The 17,303-nt window shown below is 54.2% G+C and overlaps 2 protein-coding genes across 5 annotated transcripts; one reads left to right on the top strand and one right to left on the bottom strand.

Moving 5' to 3' along the window:
* Positions 1–993: 993 nt before the first annotated feature.
* On the top strand, positions 994–2,158 carry RPS21 (ribosomal protein S21; the record flags this gene model as incomplete). Of its 2 annotated transcripts, XM_084777350.1 has the most annotated exons (6): positions 994–1,127; positions 1,277–1,339; positions 1,426–1,489; positions 1,629–1,700; positions 1,959–2,014; positions 2,097–2,158. In XM_084777350.1, the coding sequence occupies exons 2-6, from the start codon at positions 1,290–1,292 to the stop codon at positions 2,104–2,106; spliced, it is 252 nt and encodes an 83-aa protein (XP_084633476.1). In that variant the 5' UTR covers positions 994–1,127; positions 1,277–1,289. The 2 variants fall into 2 exon arrangements, with proteins under 2 accessions (XP_084633476.1, XP_084633477.1); XM_084777351.1 differs by lacking the exon at positions 2,097–2,158 and having other exon boundaries at positions 1,959–2,018.
* A 1,338-nt stretch (positions 2,159–3,496) lies between these two features.
* Positions 3,497–16,569, bottom strand: CABLES2 (Cdk5 and Abl enzyme substrate 2). Of its 3 annotated transcripts, none has more exons than XM_084777349.1 (10): positions 16,197–16,569; positions 7,864–7,935; positions 7,661–7,753; positions 6,584–6,661; positions 5,754–5,862; positions 5,217–5,382; positions 4,795–4,898; positions 4,356–4,462; positions 3,960–4,178; positions 3,497–3,886 (listed from the first exon to the last, which is right to left on the bottom strand). In XM_084777349.1, the coding sequence occupies exons 1-10, from the start codon at positions 16,544–16,546 to the stop codon at positions 3,547–3,549; spliced, it is 1,638 nt and encodes a 545-aa protein (XP_084633475.1). In that variant the 5' UTR covers positions 16,547–16,569; the 3' UTR covers positions 3,497–3,546. The 3 variants fall into 3 exon arrangements, with proteins under 3 accessions (XP_084633475.1, XP_084633473.1, XP_084633474.1); XM_084777347.1 differs by having other exon boundaries at positions 3,608–3,889; positions 3,974–4,178; XM_084777348.1 differs by lacking the exon at positions 7,864–7,935 and having other exon boundaries at positions 3,608–3,889; positions 3,974–4,178.
* Positions 16,570–17,303: the final 734 nt, after the last annotated feature.

The raw sequence follows: 17,303 nt of genomic DNA, 5'->3' as shown, positions 1-17,303 counted from the left end.
CACAGACCTCCCCTTTTTCTCCTGTAAGTTACACTTGCAAGGCCATTTGCTGCTGGGTTCACCCCACCTCCCTTTTCCTAAGTCAGAAAGCACCCACCTTAACTTTTCTTCCCTGCTCAACAAAGGCTCTCTTTGTGAAAACAGGTGTTTGGGTGTGGTGTTGGCCTAATCCAGGTCCGAAGGAGAACACAGGTCTCCCAACAATGTACATACAACTACTTGCTTTCTAGGTGTGAGGAGCAAAATGTAGCCTTGGCTTCACCAGACCCCATGACAGTCCTGGGAAGGTGATCACCACTTAGGGAGCACATCGCAGGGCAGGCTCCCACCAAGACCATGTAACTGACTGAGCGCATCGGCCTGCAGCTCCAGTCCCAGAGGATGATGTGAGGCGCCTACAGGTTCCACAGGTGAGTGAGCAAAGGGGTCCACCGTAGCAAAGTCAACAGTGTAGACCGTGTCCGGGTGGTTGGTAACCTCTCCAACAAGGGGCTTACTGCGCATTATGGTGAATGTGGCAACTCTGGAACGCCACGGCAGCCTGGGGGACAGCTGGTCACTATGCGGGGTGGGGAGGGGCCCATGAAGCCAATGAATGTGCAGCGCAAAGCCAGCTCACTGGACCCGACCTCAGTTTCCCTTTCTCGAGGCAGATTCCCTGACCTCAGCAATTCCCCTTGGGACGTTGCTGGCACCGGTCCCCGCCTCGCCCCGCCACGCTCGGCCGTTCCTCTCCGAAGTCCTGGAGGCGGTCTTCCTGGAGCGGTCTCCAGGCGCAGGTCTGGAGCGTCGGCGTTCCAGCAGGGCGGCCCGGCTCCCTCTAACACCCTTCTTACCCTCAAGGATTGCGGGCAAACACGCGAAGGAGTCCGCGGTGGAGGCGGAGCCTGAGGAGCGAATCTGGCCTTGGTTGGGGTGGAGCCAGGGCGCGGCGGCAGAGCTCCTTGAGGAAGAGACCAGGCTTCCTTGCACCGGAAGCGAAAGTAAACACGCACAAACTGGCCTCCGGTTGGTGGATACAGGCGCGTGACCCGGAAGCACTCACCGACGGACCGCCCCTCCCGCCCAATAGTGCTGCCGGGGAACGAGCCACTTCCTTTCTGCGTTCCGGCTGGATCAGCGAGCAGGTAGGCCGCGCGGCGGGCTGTGGGTACGAGCTGGGCCCGAGCGCGGGTGCGGGTGCCTGGCCGGGAGCGCTCCGGAGTGGGTCTGGATGGGGCTGCAGACCCGGAGTCCCGTCCTGGCCAATCTCATGACCCACGTGGTGACTCTACAGGCACGGTCTCGACATGCAGAACGACGCCGGCGAGTTCGTGGACCTGTACGTGCCGCGGAAATGGTGAGCATCAGGGATCCTTCCCGCGTCCGCGCTGCCTCATCAGGCCTCCCTTCCCCACCCGTTTCACCCAGCTTTTCTTTCCTCAGCTCCGCGAGCAACCGCATCATTGCTGCCAAGGACCACGCTTCCATCCAGATGAATGTGGCCGAGGTGAGCCGGGAATCAGAGGGGGGTGAGGCCTCCGAGTGCCTGGGTTTTCGCATTGCTGTTTCCTAACATTCATGGCCAACCAACCCAAACCGTGGGCTGGGGTCGAATCTTTTTCCCAACCGCCTTTTTTCCTTTACAGGTTGACAGGGTTACAGGCCGGTTTAATGGCCACTTTCAAACCTATGCTATCTGCGGGGCCATTCGCAGGATGGTGAGTTTACCACGTGGACCTTTGAGCCGTGATGGTGATAGCCCTTTCTTCGGGGGGAAATAGTTGGTATTTGGGACAGGTTTGCTGTTAGCCTGTCTTCCCTTTCTTCTCAGACCATGGAGGGCCTGCTCTGGCAGACTGAGGTTGTGGGTTGTCGCTCTATCTCCCTTGATATAGGTACAGATTTGGTCTGGTTGTGCAGGGAGCCAGCCAGCCAGCAGTGTCAGGATATTCACGATTTTGTTTTTAACTTTAAAGGGCGAGTCAGATGATTCCATTCTCCGTCTGGCTAAAGCTGATGGAATTGTCTCCAAGTAAGTGGGGGATCTCACATTGGGGTGAGTGGCCTGGGACTTGCCAAGAGATACAGATTTTAATATTTTCTTTCTTTGTTAGGAACTTTTGATAAGAAGAGATCGGGAATACTTGCCATTAAATAAAAATGATAAAGTATCTTATCAGTTGAGTGCTTTTGGTGTGTGGGTAGAGCTGGTGTTTTTATTGTGACCAGAATAGGAGCAACACACTACTTGAAGGTAGGCAAATTAGGAAGTATGTTGCAAAAACAAGTTTTACTTTAACAAAAACAATTTTAACACCATCCATTCAAAACCTTCCAGACACACAGCATTCTGAGGTCAGATTCTCTCTCACAGTTGTCCACTGTTGGGCGCTAAGGGTGCAGCACCAGGTCTGGCATCGGGTCACAGTCCAGCTGGACACCGTGGATATAGCTCAGATTTCTGGACTCAGTCTACAGGATTGTGGGTTCGGCTTGTCATTTGGCTTTGTGCATGATACCACAAACACCAGCAACTCTTGGCATTACTGAGGAGGGCAGGGTTTCAGAGCAGCTTGGTAAACGAGTAAACCTTACTACATAAATATACTTATCACTGGCTACCAACTTCTACAGTAACTGCGTCTAGAGGAAGCTGCCTGTTATGTCCTCCAAGGGTAGTCAAGCTAGAGCAGCATCTAGGAAGTTCATAAAAGAATGGGACTGCCCTGAAGATAACGGCTAGGACTTGTGCCCAAGATGCTCTAGGGGCACAGGCATGTTCACGCCAGCAAAACATGGCCAGGGCACAAGGCTGGTCTGCAAGGTGCCTCTATGCTTAGGCTGTTTCTGATTATCTGGGCCGTGTCAGTCCTGAGGGATGAACATTGCTGGGGATACAGAGGTTGCTGAGTCAGCAGTGGCTAGTGACCAGTGTAGGGAAGGACAGACCTGGGACAGTAGGAGGGCCCTGTTACCTGGGTCTAGCAGGGACAATGGCACAGTGGATGCACAGGCATGATGGCCTAGGTGGCAGGAGCAGTGCCTGCTTGAGGGTCAAGTGTGGTTTCAGTCACCAGCACACCTTATTGGGCTAGCTTCTGTTCCCACACTGTGATGCCCTTTAGATATTGCTTGGGAAAGTCAAGAGCCTCAAGTCAGTTGTCTTAAAGGTGCAGTGCTGCAGGAAGCTTCCCAGGAGGTGACACAGGTGGGTGGTGGGATTGGCCAAGCTCTGCTGTGCATGTGATGCATAGAGGTTTCACAGTGAGATGCGTTAGCAAGGGCTGAGTGAGCAGAGTCAAAATCGAACAGGTCAAGGTGTCTGCACTTTCCTCTACCTTAACAGACGCGGGATGCTTGGGTCAGGGCAGCGCACCAGGAGACAGCAATTCCAGCATGTTCAGAAGGTATGGACACCTAGGGCTCCACAGCAATGGTTTCATGGCTGTGACGGGTTGCAAGGGCTAAGCAAAATGAAGGCTGGACCTCAGGATTCACAACGTAAACCCGGCTGGTTTCAGGCACCGGAAAAGCCCACACTGTTCATTTACTTCAGGAAAACACTCAGAAGTGCCTTGAGGTGTATCCGAAGTGCCACTTTGGAATGAAAGCAAGTGTCTCTTTCCAAGGAAACCAAGAGCCGCCTTGGGCTGTGAGGAACAAGTGGAGTACTGGAGGAGGGGCAGGATGGGAGTCCTCCCAGTGCTCTAGCCAAGCTACAGGCCTTCCTACCGGGCAGCCTTCTTGTGGGGTGCACTGTTCTGGGCTAGAACTGCTGGGTGAGGCGTCTGTAGTGAGGTAACACTTGGTTCTCAGGAAGGTACAGGGCCAGTTCCAAAGCCACAAGCACTGTGAACTCAAATCCAATGAGATCTCTCCTGTTGAACCGGAATCTTTCCTCCAGCTTCTGCAGTGAAGGAAGCAGAGGTCAGTGGTTAGCTGCTGTGTGGTCCCACCTGAGGCTCAGTGCTGCGCACACCTTTGCACTTACATCGATGAGCTGCTTCACTTGGCTCCTGCGGAGGTCGCTGCTGATCTTGGCAGCCAGCAGAACACAGGCGCCAGCACACAGCTTGCGGTTCTGTTTGTTGAGCTTGCCCTGCAGTACCAGCTTCTCAAAGTACACGTAGGCCATGGACACGGTCACAGGCTCCAAACTGCACTCTTCAGAAAGGTTCCGCATTTCACGTTTTAAACTGTGGGTGGGATGGGAGCCATGTCCCTGGGGCAAATCTATGTCATGAGACTAGGACGAAGCAGCAGCCACCCTTTGATAGCTATGCCATGTGCTGGGGGCTGTCAGAAAGACACTTTCTCCAAGGAGAGAGCCCAGAGCTGGATTTTGTGCCTGGGCAGGGGTGTCCCTTCCTTACCTCCTAATTTTGCTCAGTGTCAGTTTGATATGAGGGAACTTCTCCCTGAAGGTCTCATTCATGTCCTTTTTGAGGTCTGCAGGCTTCACATACTCTATAACCGTGGTCTATAACAGAAGTAGAGGTAGGTGGGGCCAGATGTCTGAGAGTGGAAGGCCTGCAGCCTGGATTTACAGGCATGAGCATGTGGGGCTTCGGCATTTCTGAGAACAAAATGGCTCAGTTTGTGGATAGGCCCAGGTGGCCAGGCACTCAGCTGACCCAGGAGACAGTCCAGCTGGCTGCTATCCTGCTTTGGCACACGGCCCTTGTCTAAGGCCTTGTCCAGATGCCTGCTGGTGCTGGGTGGGGACAAGGCACCCTGGGATGGGGGTTCTGGGTTCTGGGTGTGGAGGGGTGCTCGCTCACATTTGAACACCACTAGGGCTATGAAACTCACCATGTATGAAGCAAAGATAAGTACCCGCTTGTGCTTTCCACATGGCCACTGGGGGTCGTCCAGGAGGTTGGGGTTGTATTCTACTGCATCTCCCCCATCGCTTCCTGTGAGTGGAGACAGCCATTGACACCCTAGATCCTCGTCAGAACCCACGTCCCTGCCCCCAGTGAAGAGGTACCACACCACAGCAAGCTCCCCAGCTCTGCGGAGGGCCCAGGTCAAGGGCTTGGGTACAAGAAACACCTGGACAGAACCCCCGTCCCATTCTGATCCTTTCCTCTGCCTGACTCAGGCAGAGCCTAGGGCCACACTATCTCAGAGGAAAAGGATTCCTCTGAGTGAGGCTCATATTGCTGTCTGCCTCATCCTGGCCCAGACAGTGCTATTGCCCCCTTGTACCATGAGGAAGGCACCTCGGCTACCTAGTTCTGTGCCAGCTGGTGTTGACTTGGTAGGCACAGATTTGTGTCTTGAGCCTGGTGGAGCCCGGGTAATGCTTGGTCGAGGCTGGGGCAGCAAGCCATGGCTGTCATTCTTGGGTATAACCAGGGCGTTAGTGGGGTACAGGAACTTTGCATAGGACACGACCTGGAAAAGCAATCACGTTAGCTCAGTTTTGCTTCTGCAGGTCAGAAGCTCTGCTTTCCTCCACCCTCCAGTGTGGAGCCTGAGCACCATGCTGCTACCCACTTGGAGTGGGCACTTCCATGTCAGAACACAGCCTCCATCCCTGATCTGGGCCCTGCAGGTGGCCTGTCTCCCCATCTTGGAAGATTCTTGGCCTAGTGGTCCAGAAGCAGGGCTAGATGTGGAGAGCTCAGGGGGAGACAGGTGGGTTACCCATAGCTGGTAGTGGCCATGTGAGCCAGCTAGTGATAGGTATAACAGGATGTGTGGCTTGCTGCCAATACTGTCTTAGATTAATGTCCGCCTAACTCTGCTGGCCACAGTGCTCTTGCCTTTCCATCTGCTCCCAGCTCAACGCCTTCCAACTCAAAGACCATCTCAGAAGAAACACAAACGCCGCCGGATGGGTGCCTCTGTCTCTGGCTGTCAACCCTCAGGTCACTGCAATGCATATGGGAGAGGGAGGGAGGGCATGGATGTCGGTGGGTGGATGCTCGGTCCACAGTGAATCCACATGCAGTTCAGGCTGCTCTTCCACCCGCACAGAGTTGTTCCTGCCACAAAGCTGCTAGCCCAGGAGAAGTAGATGGCCATGACCTTAGAAGGCATGACAGAAGTTTAACCTAAAGGCAGTCCGCGCATCATTCCTGTCCTGTGGCAGAAGTCATCTGTCAAAGCACCAGGAGGCTGCAACTCTGGAACACCTCTGAACACTTACCTGAACTCTGGCTCAAATTTACTCCTCTGGTACCTCTGAACCTTCCACTGTACTCCACAGCTTAGCAGCTGGCCTGGGATGCTGAGGACTGGCTACCTCTCACTCTGGTCAGGAGGTTTCTTTGTGCAGACTATTGTTCTGTGGGGTCACACTCAGCACTGCCCCGCCCCCACAGCTGTTTCCTTCTTCCCTGAGTTATATTCAGGATACAACTGCCTGGGTTAGTCACAAGGTTTTAGGAGCATATCAGAGAGAGAGGGACAGGAATATCACAGACAACCTACATAGTTTGAATAGAACTTATGGCTCCCTGGGGAATAAGAACCTAAAATACAAGTTCCTGGGTTGTGGTGGAAGATGATAAGCTTAAGGACCAGCCTACCCCAGTGATAGGCTGCACTGATGCCTTGTGGGCTGGGCTCAGCAGGACCTGGGCTTTCTTACCTGATCCGTAGGCCCTCTCCATAGGGCAGGACTGAAAAGGCTGCACACAGGGACCGCTTGGCACAGATGAGTACAATCCTGTGGGAGGTCCAGGTCAGAGCAGGGCAGTAACTGTCCTGCCTACATTGGGTGATGAGAAACTGCCAGAGCCATGGAGGGGACTTGGATTCAGGAAGCCAGGCCTGGCATCTTAGCACTTGGGCCTGATTCCTTAGAGCTGTTTGGTAAATTCCCTGTTCCCAGGCCCAGCACATTAGGAGCACAATAGTGCTGCTAGGTAAGTCTCTCTTGGCCTGTAACATACAGGGCCATAGACTTCATGTTTCCTGAGAGCACAGGTCACCCAGGAAAGGGCAGCCTCATTTGTACAAAGAGAGGGCACAGGAAGGTTCAAAGTTCATCAGTGGTCCAGACGGATGCAAGGCCTAATGCTACCAGAGGGACCCAGATCTATGACAGAGCTCAGCTATGCAGGGGGCTTAGCCTCCCCCTCCCCCCATACACAAAGCTGCAATCAGGCCACTTTACAGCCTCCCCAGGGCTTTAAGGGAGCTATAGGACACTTGCCAGGGCGACTTACACAGGGAAGGGGGACTCTGGCATCAGAGAGACTGGGAGTGCTGCTCCTGTACCAGAGCAAGACATCTGCACTGCCCAGAGCTCAACTTAGCACTGTTTTGGGGAGCCAGACACTAACTAGTTTGGGTTAAGCCTCCCACATGTCCCCCAATATGCCGCATCTCCTTCCATGTGTCCCCAATGTGATTATGCTTCTTCTTATGTGTTCCCAAGTGTGGCATGCCTTATCCTGCCTATGTTCCCTAAATATGACCACACCTCCTATCCTGGGCACATGCAAGACAGGGGCCCATTTTTGGCTTCCCTGGGATTGTTCAGTGACCGTCATGCTAGCCAGTGTTCAGCTAATGCAGAGGAACACGAACGCTCAAATCTAAAGGTCAAGGGCAGGGGACGGGTGATGAAGCTGGTGCCAACAAGGGCTGCCCTCCATAGATATGGCCTGGTCCTGCAGTGCAGGGAGCACGGTGGGCAGCCCCAGGCCCTGCACGCGCTTACCTGCTGTTCTTTGTGTCATACTGCCTCATGTTCTTGATGAAGTGGGTTTTCTTCAAGCCTTTGTGTCTTGGCGATCCAGATGCATGCTTGGCTCTGTAAGGTAAAAAGCACGTCATTCTTACCCTCTTGGACCTTCTTGGGCCCCAGAGGTCAGAGGCAGTTGGAGCTCAGGGCCTTGGAGCAGGGGCAGGTAGGGTGTATACCTCTGCACCGAGGCACATCCCACTGCATCTTCCAGAAACTCGAGGGAACAGCGCTGAGATGTGACTCGTCTCCTGTAGGAAGACATCATGACCTCAGAAGAGACAGCACACAGACTCCAGGAAGCCTTGGCAGCCAGGGTCCCTGAACGGAACTGAACTAGTGTAGGGATATGCAGGCGAGGACTGTCATGAAACTGCGAGGCTTCAAGACCCCGTGAACCAAAACTGCAGCAGGGTGGAGGTGGTGGATCACTTCCCTGCCACAAGGTGCCAACCTTTCCTATGTGGGGGCATCTGGTACATTGCAGTTCTAATACAGAGGGAGGTGGGAGGGAGGGGGACAGACAGACACACATGTACAGATAGACAGACAAGCACATAGAACATTCTTATGCAACTAAGAATTTCTGCCTGGACTTTGGGTTCCAGCTCCATGTTACCCCGCAGGAGACCTGCTGGTGGATCGTCACTAAAGGGCAGTAACAGCTCCACTTTGGGAGCACTGTGGGATGAGATCCCCACCTTCATAGCAGGATAACCAACTCAGGCACTTAGTTCCACGGTTTAATGACTATATCATTTGCTGACCTTCTGGTCCTTCCTTAGGACACAGTTAGTGAAAATTACAGCAAAGCTACAAGGGTGGGCTTCTGGAGGGCAATGTCACAGTGTGGGAAGGCAAGAGATGGTCTGCAGTTCTGAGGCTGAAGCCTGCCCTGAAGTCTGCCAGAACCCCCTGAACAGACAGACATCAGCTTTCCATCTTTATTCTATTATTAGACAAGTGGTACATGTTTTGTTTGCTTTTGAGACAGGGTTTCTCTGTGTAGCCTTGGCTGTCCTGGATTCCCTTTGAAGACCAGGCTGGCCTTGAACTGAGATCAGCCTGCCTCTGCCTCCCTGAGTGCTGGATTATGGGCGTACGCTACCACACCTGGCTGTGGTACATGCTTTTAAAGAAAAAAAATTAGGAATAGCTAGGCATGGTCTTACAAAAGGTAGCTGGGAAGAACTTTGAACTCCTAATGCCCCAGCCTCCACTGCTGCCTGCTGGGGTTACATAGAAAAGCACCTGTTCAAAAGCTATTTAACCTTCACACCATGACTTCCTGTCAGATACCAGGGTTGCTGTCCTGGTGTGAAATCACTGTGACACAGGGTATATGCCTCATGACACAAGATTCAGCATCTGTGTGTGTGCACAGGGTGCATTTAAGTACATGCCTGTGGTGCTGAGAATCTTCAGTCTCACACGTGGTGGGCAAATTGCTCTACCACTGAGCTAGGTTCCAGCTCTTAGCAATGCCCATCTCGCCAATCAAATGTACCTGACCCAGCTTTGTCACTGTGGTGCAGGATGCCTGGGCCATTAAGGATTAGTGGGATATGCAAACTCCCTTGGTCATCCTCACTCCACTGCAGTCCTGGAACTAGAAATCTGGCCAGGGAATTCACCAGAACATAAAGTCTGAGGTTTCCCAAACAGAAGCCGAGGATACACATGAGCCACCCTCCTCCTGCCTGGACCTCAACAACTGTCAGGCATTTTCAAACAATGAGTTGAGCTAAGTGCCTGTGGGCTGATTGCATGAGGGGCAGCCTCCCTCAGATCTAGCACTGCTAACTTAATAATCTGACCCTGTGCAAGCTGTGGGACCCTTTCTGGCAAGCTCAAAGCAGCTAAATGGCTCTCCATTCCACACACCTACCAAAGCACAAATAATGATGCTTTCCTCTTTTCCCCGTACCAGGATCCATGGGTGTACATGCTCTATACCCAAATATTCTCAAAGTGCAGCCAGTGAGGTCAAGCACTGCCATACAGCACTGTTAGGAAGACCTTCCGCTCTGAACAAGGATGGTGGAGAGGGTGTGGCTGGTAGTGGCAGGGATGTTGATGGTGGTGGAGTTACTTCTGGGGACGGTGTCAGTGGTGATGGCAGCTAAAGTGCCTCAGTTGTACTAACTGGTGCCATACGTACACCGTGCTTGGTATACTCGTGTCTCACTCTGAACCAAGTTCCCCTTACTTGACTGACACAGAGCACGGAGTGGCTACTTCACAGTTAAGAAGCTTCCAGTAGTGTTGGAGGCCAGCAGTCAAAGGCCTACTGAAGACACAGAGATGAGGTGAGCCTGGCATCCCAGGCCTTCTAGGTACCTGGGGAGGAAAGCCCCAGGCTGGCATTTAGCAAGAAGCCCCAGGCAGGAAGCCAACAAGGAACTCAAGACTAGAACCTCTCTATAGCTTTCTTCAGGGTTCTATGGTTGGCTGGGTACAGAGGATTCCCAGACAGGAGAGACTCAGTCAATCCCAGGGCAGTATTTTCCCTGAGAGCTCTCAGTCACACGAGTGGGACCTATGGCTATGAGGCTGCCTGCCTATCCTTCCAGGATTATGGGTGGAGAGCTTTTTTACAACATGAAAGGAGTCCTTGACTTGTGAGTGATGCAATTAAGCCTAAGCTCCTTGATCAGAGAGTCCTTTAGCTGGAATACAGACATGAGCCTTTGACATGCAAAGGACAGTCAAACAAGGTCTAAGGTACTGCAGCTCAGAAATGCCTATCCTTGAGGACAAGAAAAATGCCTGCACGCCAGGTATGGGGTTGTGGAAAGGAAGGGTCATATGGAGAAGCTGCTACTACCACATAGGCCTAGATCTACTTGTTACCAGAAACTTCTAAAAGTAAAAGCCCCTGGACCTCTAGGATCAGCACCTGCAGATCTGAGCATGCCCTGCAAGAAATAGGCCCTTCATATGGGGATGCTGGTGGAATTATGTCCCCTCCAAATTAACTCTGGGACCTCAGAACATGACTGAATTTGAGATACAGTTGTTAAGGAGATTAACTGGGATGGCCCTTAATCCAATGTGACTGGTATCCTTAAGACACACAGAGGGAGGACCATGTGATGACAAGGACAAGTCTGAGGTCAAGGGGGAGGCCTCAAAGGGAGCCCGCCACACCTTCTTGGGCTTCTGGCTTCCAGAATGTGAGAAATAAAAGTGTTGTTTGGGGGCTGAAGAGATGGCTCAGTGGTTAAGAGTGCCGCCTGCTCTTCCAAAGGTCCTGAGTTCAATTCCTAGCAACCACATGGTGGCTCACAGCCATCTATAATGTGATCTGATACCCTCTTCTGGCCTGTGGGTGTACATGTAAGCAGAACACTGTATACATAATAATAAAATGATCTCTTCTGGCCTGCAGGTGTACATGCAGGCAGAACACTGTATACATAATAATAAATAAATCTTTAAAAAAAAAAAAAAGCATTGTTTGGGGCTGGAGAGATGGCTCAGTGGTTAAGAACCCTGGTTGCTCTGCTGGAAGACCCAGATTCAATTCCTAGTACCCACACGATAGCTCAATACCATTTGTAACTCCAGTTCTAAGGGAGCCAACACTCTACTCTGCTGACCTCTAGGTACACAGGCAGACATGCAGGTAAAACACCTGTATACATAATTTACCAGCCCACTGTCAGCCCTGCAGGGCTGCTGCATGCTAACTGTATATCGGTCCCTGGACTAGGTCAAACACTTGTCAGTAGCCACTTATACTGAGGAGCTGCATCTGGTGAGCACCAGCCTCCGACTGTCCCTGTACCACCATTAGCTGAGGTCCCCTTCCAGCAGAGCAGGTGGTTTACATGAGGTGTGGCATGGACAGATGCTTACATGCCAGGTGGATCTCTGAACCATGCCCTTGCCTGTGCTTGCTGCAGAAGCAGCAGATATAGCCACTGCTTCACACCAACACTTCAGAGGCTGTGACATTCACACTGAAGTGGGGATGGCAGAGAGGCCAGCCTGACGAAGGTCAAGGTCACACAGTACAAAGGTTTTGGTGGGCTCTGAGACCCACAGTTTTCCCTTCTTACCCACATAGTCACTTATATCCATGAAATGGCAAAAGCTACAGGACACTAAGCAGAGTCAACTGTCTACAGCACCGCTGCCTTTGGTGCCACCTCTAAAGGACCCTGCAGCCACCAGCTGGGCCTGTGCTAGGAACAAGAACCAGCCCAGAGAGGCTCTGGAAGAAGTGGGCAGGTGAGTGTGTTAGGCCAGAGGGAAAGGCTAGCGGCCTAGAACAGAAGCCGTCAGCCAGTCAGAATGGCAGACTCAGGCAACTACATGAGTGCTCATGCTGTGGTGGGTGGTGGGAAGCCAACTCTGCCCAGGGGCACTAGCCAAGGGCAGGAAGCACAGGTCTGGAGCAGAGAAACGCAGCTTGCTGACATGGGACAGAACGTGGGGCCCGAGGGAAGGGCCACCTGCCTGCATGGCGTTCCCTGAGGTAATTACCCATGAGAAGCCAGGTGGCGGATCTCATTTGCAAGTCCACGGAGGCAGTGTGGGAGGGCTGTGGCAGATCTTCCCTCAGGTGCCCAGCTTGTTCTTCCTGCTGTTTTCTGGTCCCCTGGGGATGATGTGCGCCCAAGGGGCTTGTGCAATGTTCCTAGTTGGTCCAACATCTTGTTCCCCATGGCTTTCTCTTCCCACATAAGCACATTATTCTAAACCCAGTGCTTAGAACTGTACCAGGAGGCACTACTCGTATTCAGTTTCAGGTAGGGAAACTGAGGTACAGAGCCGCTCAACTTGTGCCATATCAAACAGCTGGCAAGAGAGGAGTAGAGGCCTGTGTCCACAGCCCAGGCACTCTGAGGAAGGGCCAGGCTCTGCTAGTGCAGACCTTGTACTCCATAGACAAGACAGGACCACACCCACAGTGTGCCCTGAACTGAACTCCCTGGGAATAGCAACTGTGCTGGTGAGAAGGGCAGGTATGTGGGATGGCTGTATATATAATGCTCAGATGTGACACTCTGTGACAAAAGGTGTCTTTGTAGGAGATGGCGGAGGAGGGTGTGAGGAGACCTAGGGGCTGTTCTCTGGAGTCCATGGTGGCCATGCATGGTGTATGTCCCCAAACACACACGGGGAGCTGCACATTAGGTTTCCATGTACTGTTTGCATATCTGTGGAATCTCTATTTGAAAACAGCTAAAAGCAGAGAGACACTGAAAAACAATCTGGACTCAGCTGACACTCCCCAACCAACCACACAAGTCCAAATGTGGCAGAGCTGAGCTCAGTGCCTCCAGCTGCACATTTGTACAGGACAGTGTCTGCCCTAGCTCTATGTGCATGGTGGTGTGGCAAGTGCTGGAGCCCTCTACAGTCACCTGGGAAGAAGAGGCCACGGGTCAGGAGTGAGGCAGGTTGCCAAGAGGGCTAACCCATTTAGCAGTCCAGCTGAGCTAACAGCTCAGAACTGCCCCTTAGCAAGCTCGCTGCTAGGGGAGTCCATGTCCCTGCTCTTCAGTCAGTATCTGAGACCTGACTACAGACTTTAAAAACGGCTGCTAAGTAGCAGGCGTCCTTCCTTGGTGATTAGGAGATAGGGAGAGGTCTAGGCAGCGCCACCTCCCCATGGCTGCGATTCGGTGCACATTAGGGAGCCAGGGAGAGTGAACGGGCTGTGCAGGCTGAGGGCAGACTCAGGAGCCACCTGCCATGTGACAAGCTGCAGAGAAGGCCCAGTGGGAAGCCTAAGCAGTACTCCCACCATCCTGGCCAGGGCTAGGGAGCCTACCCTGCTAAGGACGCACAGTCAAACCACAGTCTGGTGCAGTCGGGCACCATGAGCCTGATCATACATATCATTTGGTTCACTGCAGACCCATATCTGCTAAAAAAACAAACCCCCAAAACCCATGGTCTCCGGGTGCGTCTCAGTCTGAGGCAAAGCCAAGGTGTCTGGTCCCAGCATCCCATGTAGAGGCCTGTGGGTCTAGCGGCGTCACAGAGAGAGGCAGGGGCCAGGCACCTGGGCTGACTAGACAACTGAGTGCTCCAGTGGTTTTCAGCCCTAGTGAGCAGATGCTGGTCAGAGACTAGTCTGTGGATGTCACATGGCTCAGGGGCCACTTAGGGCTGGCCTAGGCCCCTCCTCCACATCAGAGCCCAGCACATCCTCCTGCGCCCCAGGCAAAGCCCGGCTCTCTCTGACGGTGGGTGCATTAAGCTGCAATTTGCAAAGTCATTTGCCTGTGGGGACGGTTCTTTCCCCCTCATTTCTGCAGCAGATACTAAGCAGGACTGTTGTGAGTGTAATTAGTTACCCAAAAAGAGCCATCAAAAGCCCAGCCCCTGTGAGAGGCCCTAGCTACCATAGTACAGGAAGGGGTCAAGGCAAAAGGAGAACGAGTAAGAGTCCGTGAGGTCACACAGGGAGGTGGAGCAGCACAGCCCAAGCCCCTGGCACCTGAGGCCTGTAGAAGCTACACAGGATAGGAAGCGCCCAGCCTCCAGTGACTGGCATGTAGGGCTAGGAGAAGACAGAGCTGGTGTTGAGACCTGTCACATTTGTCTCCTTTGTCACTGTGGACCTTCTGCCTGGAAAGCCTATGTGTGCACACACTTCAAACCTGACCACAGATCATAGAGATAAACCCACTCCCAGCCACACAGTAAACAGAAACACAGTAAACAGTGCTAAAAGCCCTCTGCAGAAAATCAGCAAGGATTCTATCACTAGCTAAAAAAACACTACTCAGAGCTCCAAGTTGTAACAAGTGGTCACCTTTACTGAGTTCTTAGGCTCAGCCTATTCCACAGAGGGGGCAACTGAGGCTCTGAGAGACTCCGGAGCTGCTCAAGGTCACAGAGCTCTCGGACGGAAGGCCAGTCTGTCCTCACTGTGACACAGCCTTCAGGAACTCGAGGGTTTTGCTTCTTAAAAAAAAAAACAAGTGATCAGGGAACTAAGTCTGGGTGCCAGCCGGCCAGGCACAGGCCGGGAGCTGAGGGCAGACAGTCCCACTGAGGGCTTGTGCCCACGAGAGGAAGGGCAGCGACTCCCCAGCACCAGGGCGGTGTCAAGAACTGGGAAGCAGAGCCCAGGAAGAGAAGAAGACAGGCAGCCGTGGCTGTGGGTGGTGTCAAGGGTATTAGAAGGAAGTGGAAGGCACTCCCAGGCTGGCAGGGCATGGCTCAATGGAGGAGCGAGGGTGGCTGGACTACCAAGGTGTGCCCCAGCCACACTCCAGCCTGCTCTTCAGTTCTCTGCCTCTGCTCTTCACAAGGGGTGTCCAGCTAACACTCTGGGATAAACTGACCCCCTGTCCCCCGCCTGCAGGCTAATGTGGTGACCACAGAAAATTGAGGTCCTACTGGCCACACAGACATGTGATACAGACCTGGGAGGCTCATCACTGTGAGCCTACAGTTTATCTATGATTAGGCCTACCTAGGGCTTCCCACATCTGGGAGCCACGCAGCAGAAGTTCTGCCATATTAGCAGTGGGGCCTGCCCAGAAGGTGTCCAGACCCGGTTCCTACTGTCACTCTTCCAGTGAAGACTGAGAATGCAGGGGGGCTGAGACTGACATGGTGCCTGGCAGCTGGGGCCATCTGGGGAGGAATAAGAGCTGTCCTGGGCTAAGGTGAGGGGCTCCTAGAAATGAATCAGAGGAGGAAGTATGTAAAGTGTGATGTGGCAGGCCCTGAAGTCCAGGAGGTGTGGAGGAAGGTCTGGCCAGGTGTACAAGGCTGGGGAGGAAGAGAAAGTGTGGGTAAGACCCTGGCCCACAAGCGGAGGTGGGACACACACACACACAGCAAGTAAAAAGTGTTAGAGTGGACAGGGAAGAGGTGTGTCTACAGTCAACTAGGCTGAGGGAACGCTGAAATCCTTGTTCAGGGGGCTCTCAAGGTGAGGAACTGACTCCGTATCCAGGAGCTGGCAGCTTTGACAGAACCGTTCCCTGTATCTGGAGGATGACAAGCTTCCAGTCATCCAAATTTGTCCCCTGTATTCTGGACTGATGCTGCCAGATCAACTCAGCCCAAGTCAAGGGCAGGTGGGGGCTACAAGCACTCTAACTCTTGCAGGCTGGGGTGATGGGCCTTTAGGGCCACTCTGACCCGTGCGTGCATCAGGGGCTGAAGGTCTCCCCCCTTCCCCTAGTCACCCAACACCTTGATCCTGGGCTGGTGGGCTCAGGTCATCCTGACCCTATGTCCTGGGCTGACCCAGTCCGGATCACCCAGACCTCTGAGTGCTGGCTGATGGGTCCCACGTGACCACACCTGTGTCCTGGCTGAACGGACCCACCTCACCCCAACCACGTCCGGGTCTGTCGAGCTTGTGGTTTACCCGAACTCTCGTGCCCTGAGCTGCCAGGCTGGGAGGAAGGACCCAGCTCACCACTACCCGTGTCCTGGGCTGCCAAGGCCACGGGTCACACCCCAGGGTGCTGGCTAGGCCTCTGGGCCATCCTAACCCCTGTGTGCAGCCGGCCCCGCCCAGCCTACTCACCTCTGGCGCTGCCCGTCCAGGCCGAGGCCGACGGGCGCCGTCGTGGGGCTGAGCAGGCCCTGGGGCGCGGGCCTGGCTGGCAGCCCCGGGAGGCCTCCGGGTGGAGCGGGCGGCGGCGCGGGCGGCTCGCGGGCCTCGGTGGGCGGCGGCGGCGGCGGCTTCTCGCCGCCAGGACCCAAGCTCGGGGGTCGTCCGTCCAGGGAGATGTTGTTGAGAAAGAAGAGGGCGGCCTGGCGGCGCCGGGAGTCCCCGCGCCTCCGCGGCACGGCCGGCGGGTTCCGAGCGGCCGGCGCGGGCCTGGCGGGGCCGGGGGCCGGACCCGGGGCTCCTCCCGCCGCGGCCGCGGCCATGCTCGAGTGCGCCGCCGCGCCGCGCCGCCGCGCAGCCGCTCATTGGCCGCGGCGCGCCCGCATGCAAATACGCCTCCGTCACTCGCGTCCATTGGCCGCGGCGCGCCAGTATGCAAATATACATCTGTCACTCCTGCCCATTGGCCGCAGCGCGCCCGCATGCAAATGAACCTCTGCCACTCCAGCCCATTGGCAGAGGCGGGTCTGCATGCAAATATACCTCTGTCACTCCCGCCCATTGGCTGAGGCGCGCCCACATGCAAATATAGTTCCACCGATTCCGTCCATTGGCCGCGTCGCACCTACATGCAAATGATTTCTAGAGCCTTTCCATTGGCTAGCGAGGTGTTAACTTGCCCTGGCGCTCCCCTGGGTCCTAGAGGTGGCTATCATCTGTTGGTTGTAGGTTTGCACTGCGAGGTTGGTGGGTGCATAGAGTCTGTGTCCTGTTCGCCTGCCCAGGACCAATGCTTGGGGCACCCTACAGCGAATTCTCATTATGGGATTCGGGTTGTGGGCCAGGTGTAGTCCTCTTGCCCTCCAGGCTGTTTCTTCAGAGCTTAGGTCCTCTGGGCTGGCCATACAGCCACGGGACACCAGAGCACACTGCTTCAGGGCAGTGCCAGCGGGGCCTCCCTCACTGATTGCAGAAGAGACCCATCTGTGGTCTGAGGACAGCTGGCTCCTTCCTGGGTTGCGGTCAGTTTCAGCATGGACGTGGTCTTGAGTCTGCAGGGTGCTGGGACTTCAGTTTCCT

The sequence above is a fragment of the Acomys minous genome (genome assembly GCF_964271855.1).
Source record: "Acomys minous genome assembly, chromosome: 3".
Lineage (NCBI taxonomy): Eukaryota > Metazoa > Chordata > Mammalia > Rodentia > Muridae > Acomys > Acomys minous.
This window is presented reverse-complemented; position numbering and strand designations above follow the sequence as displayed.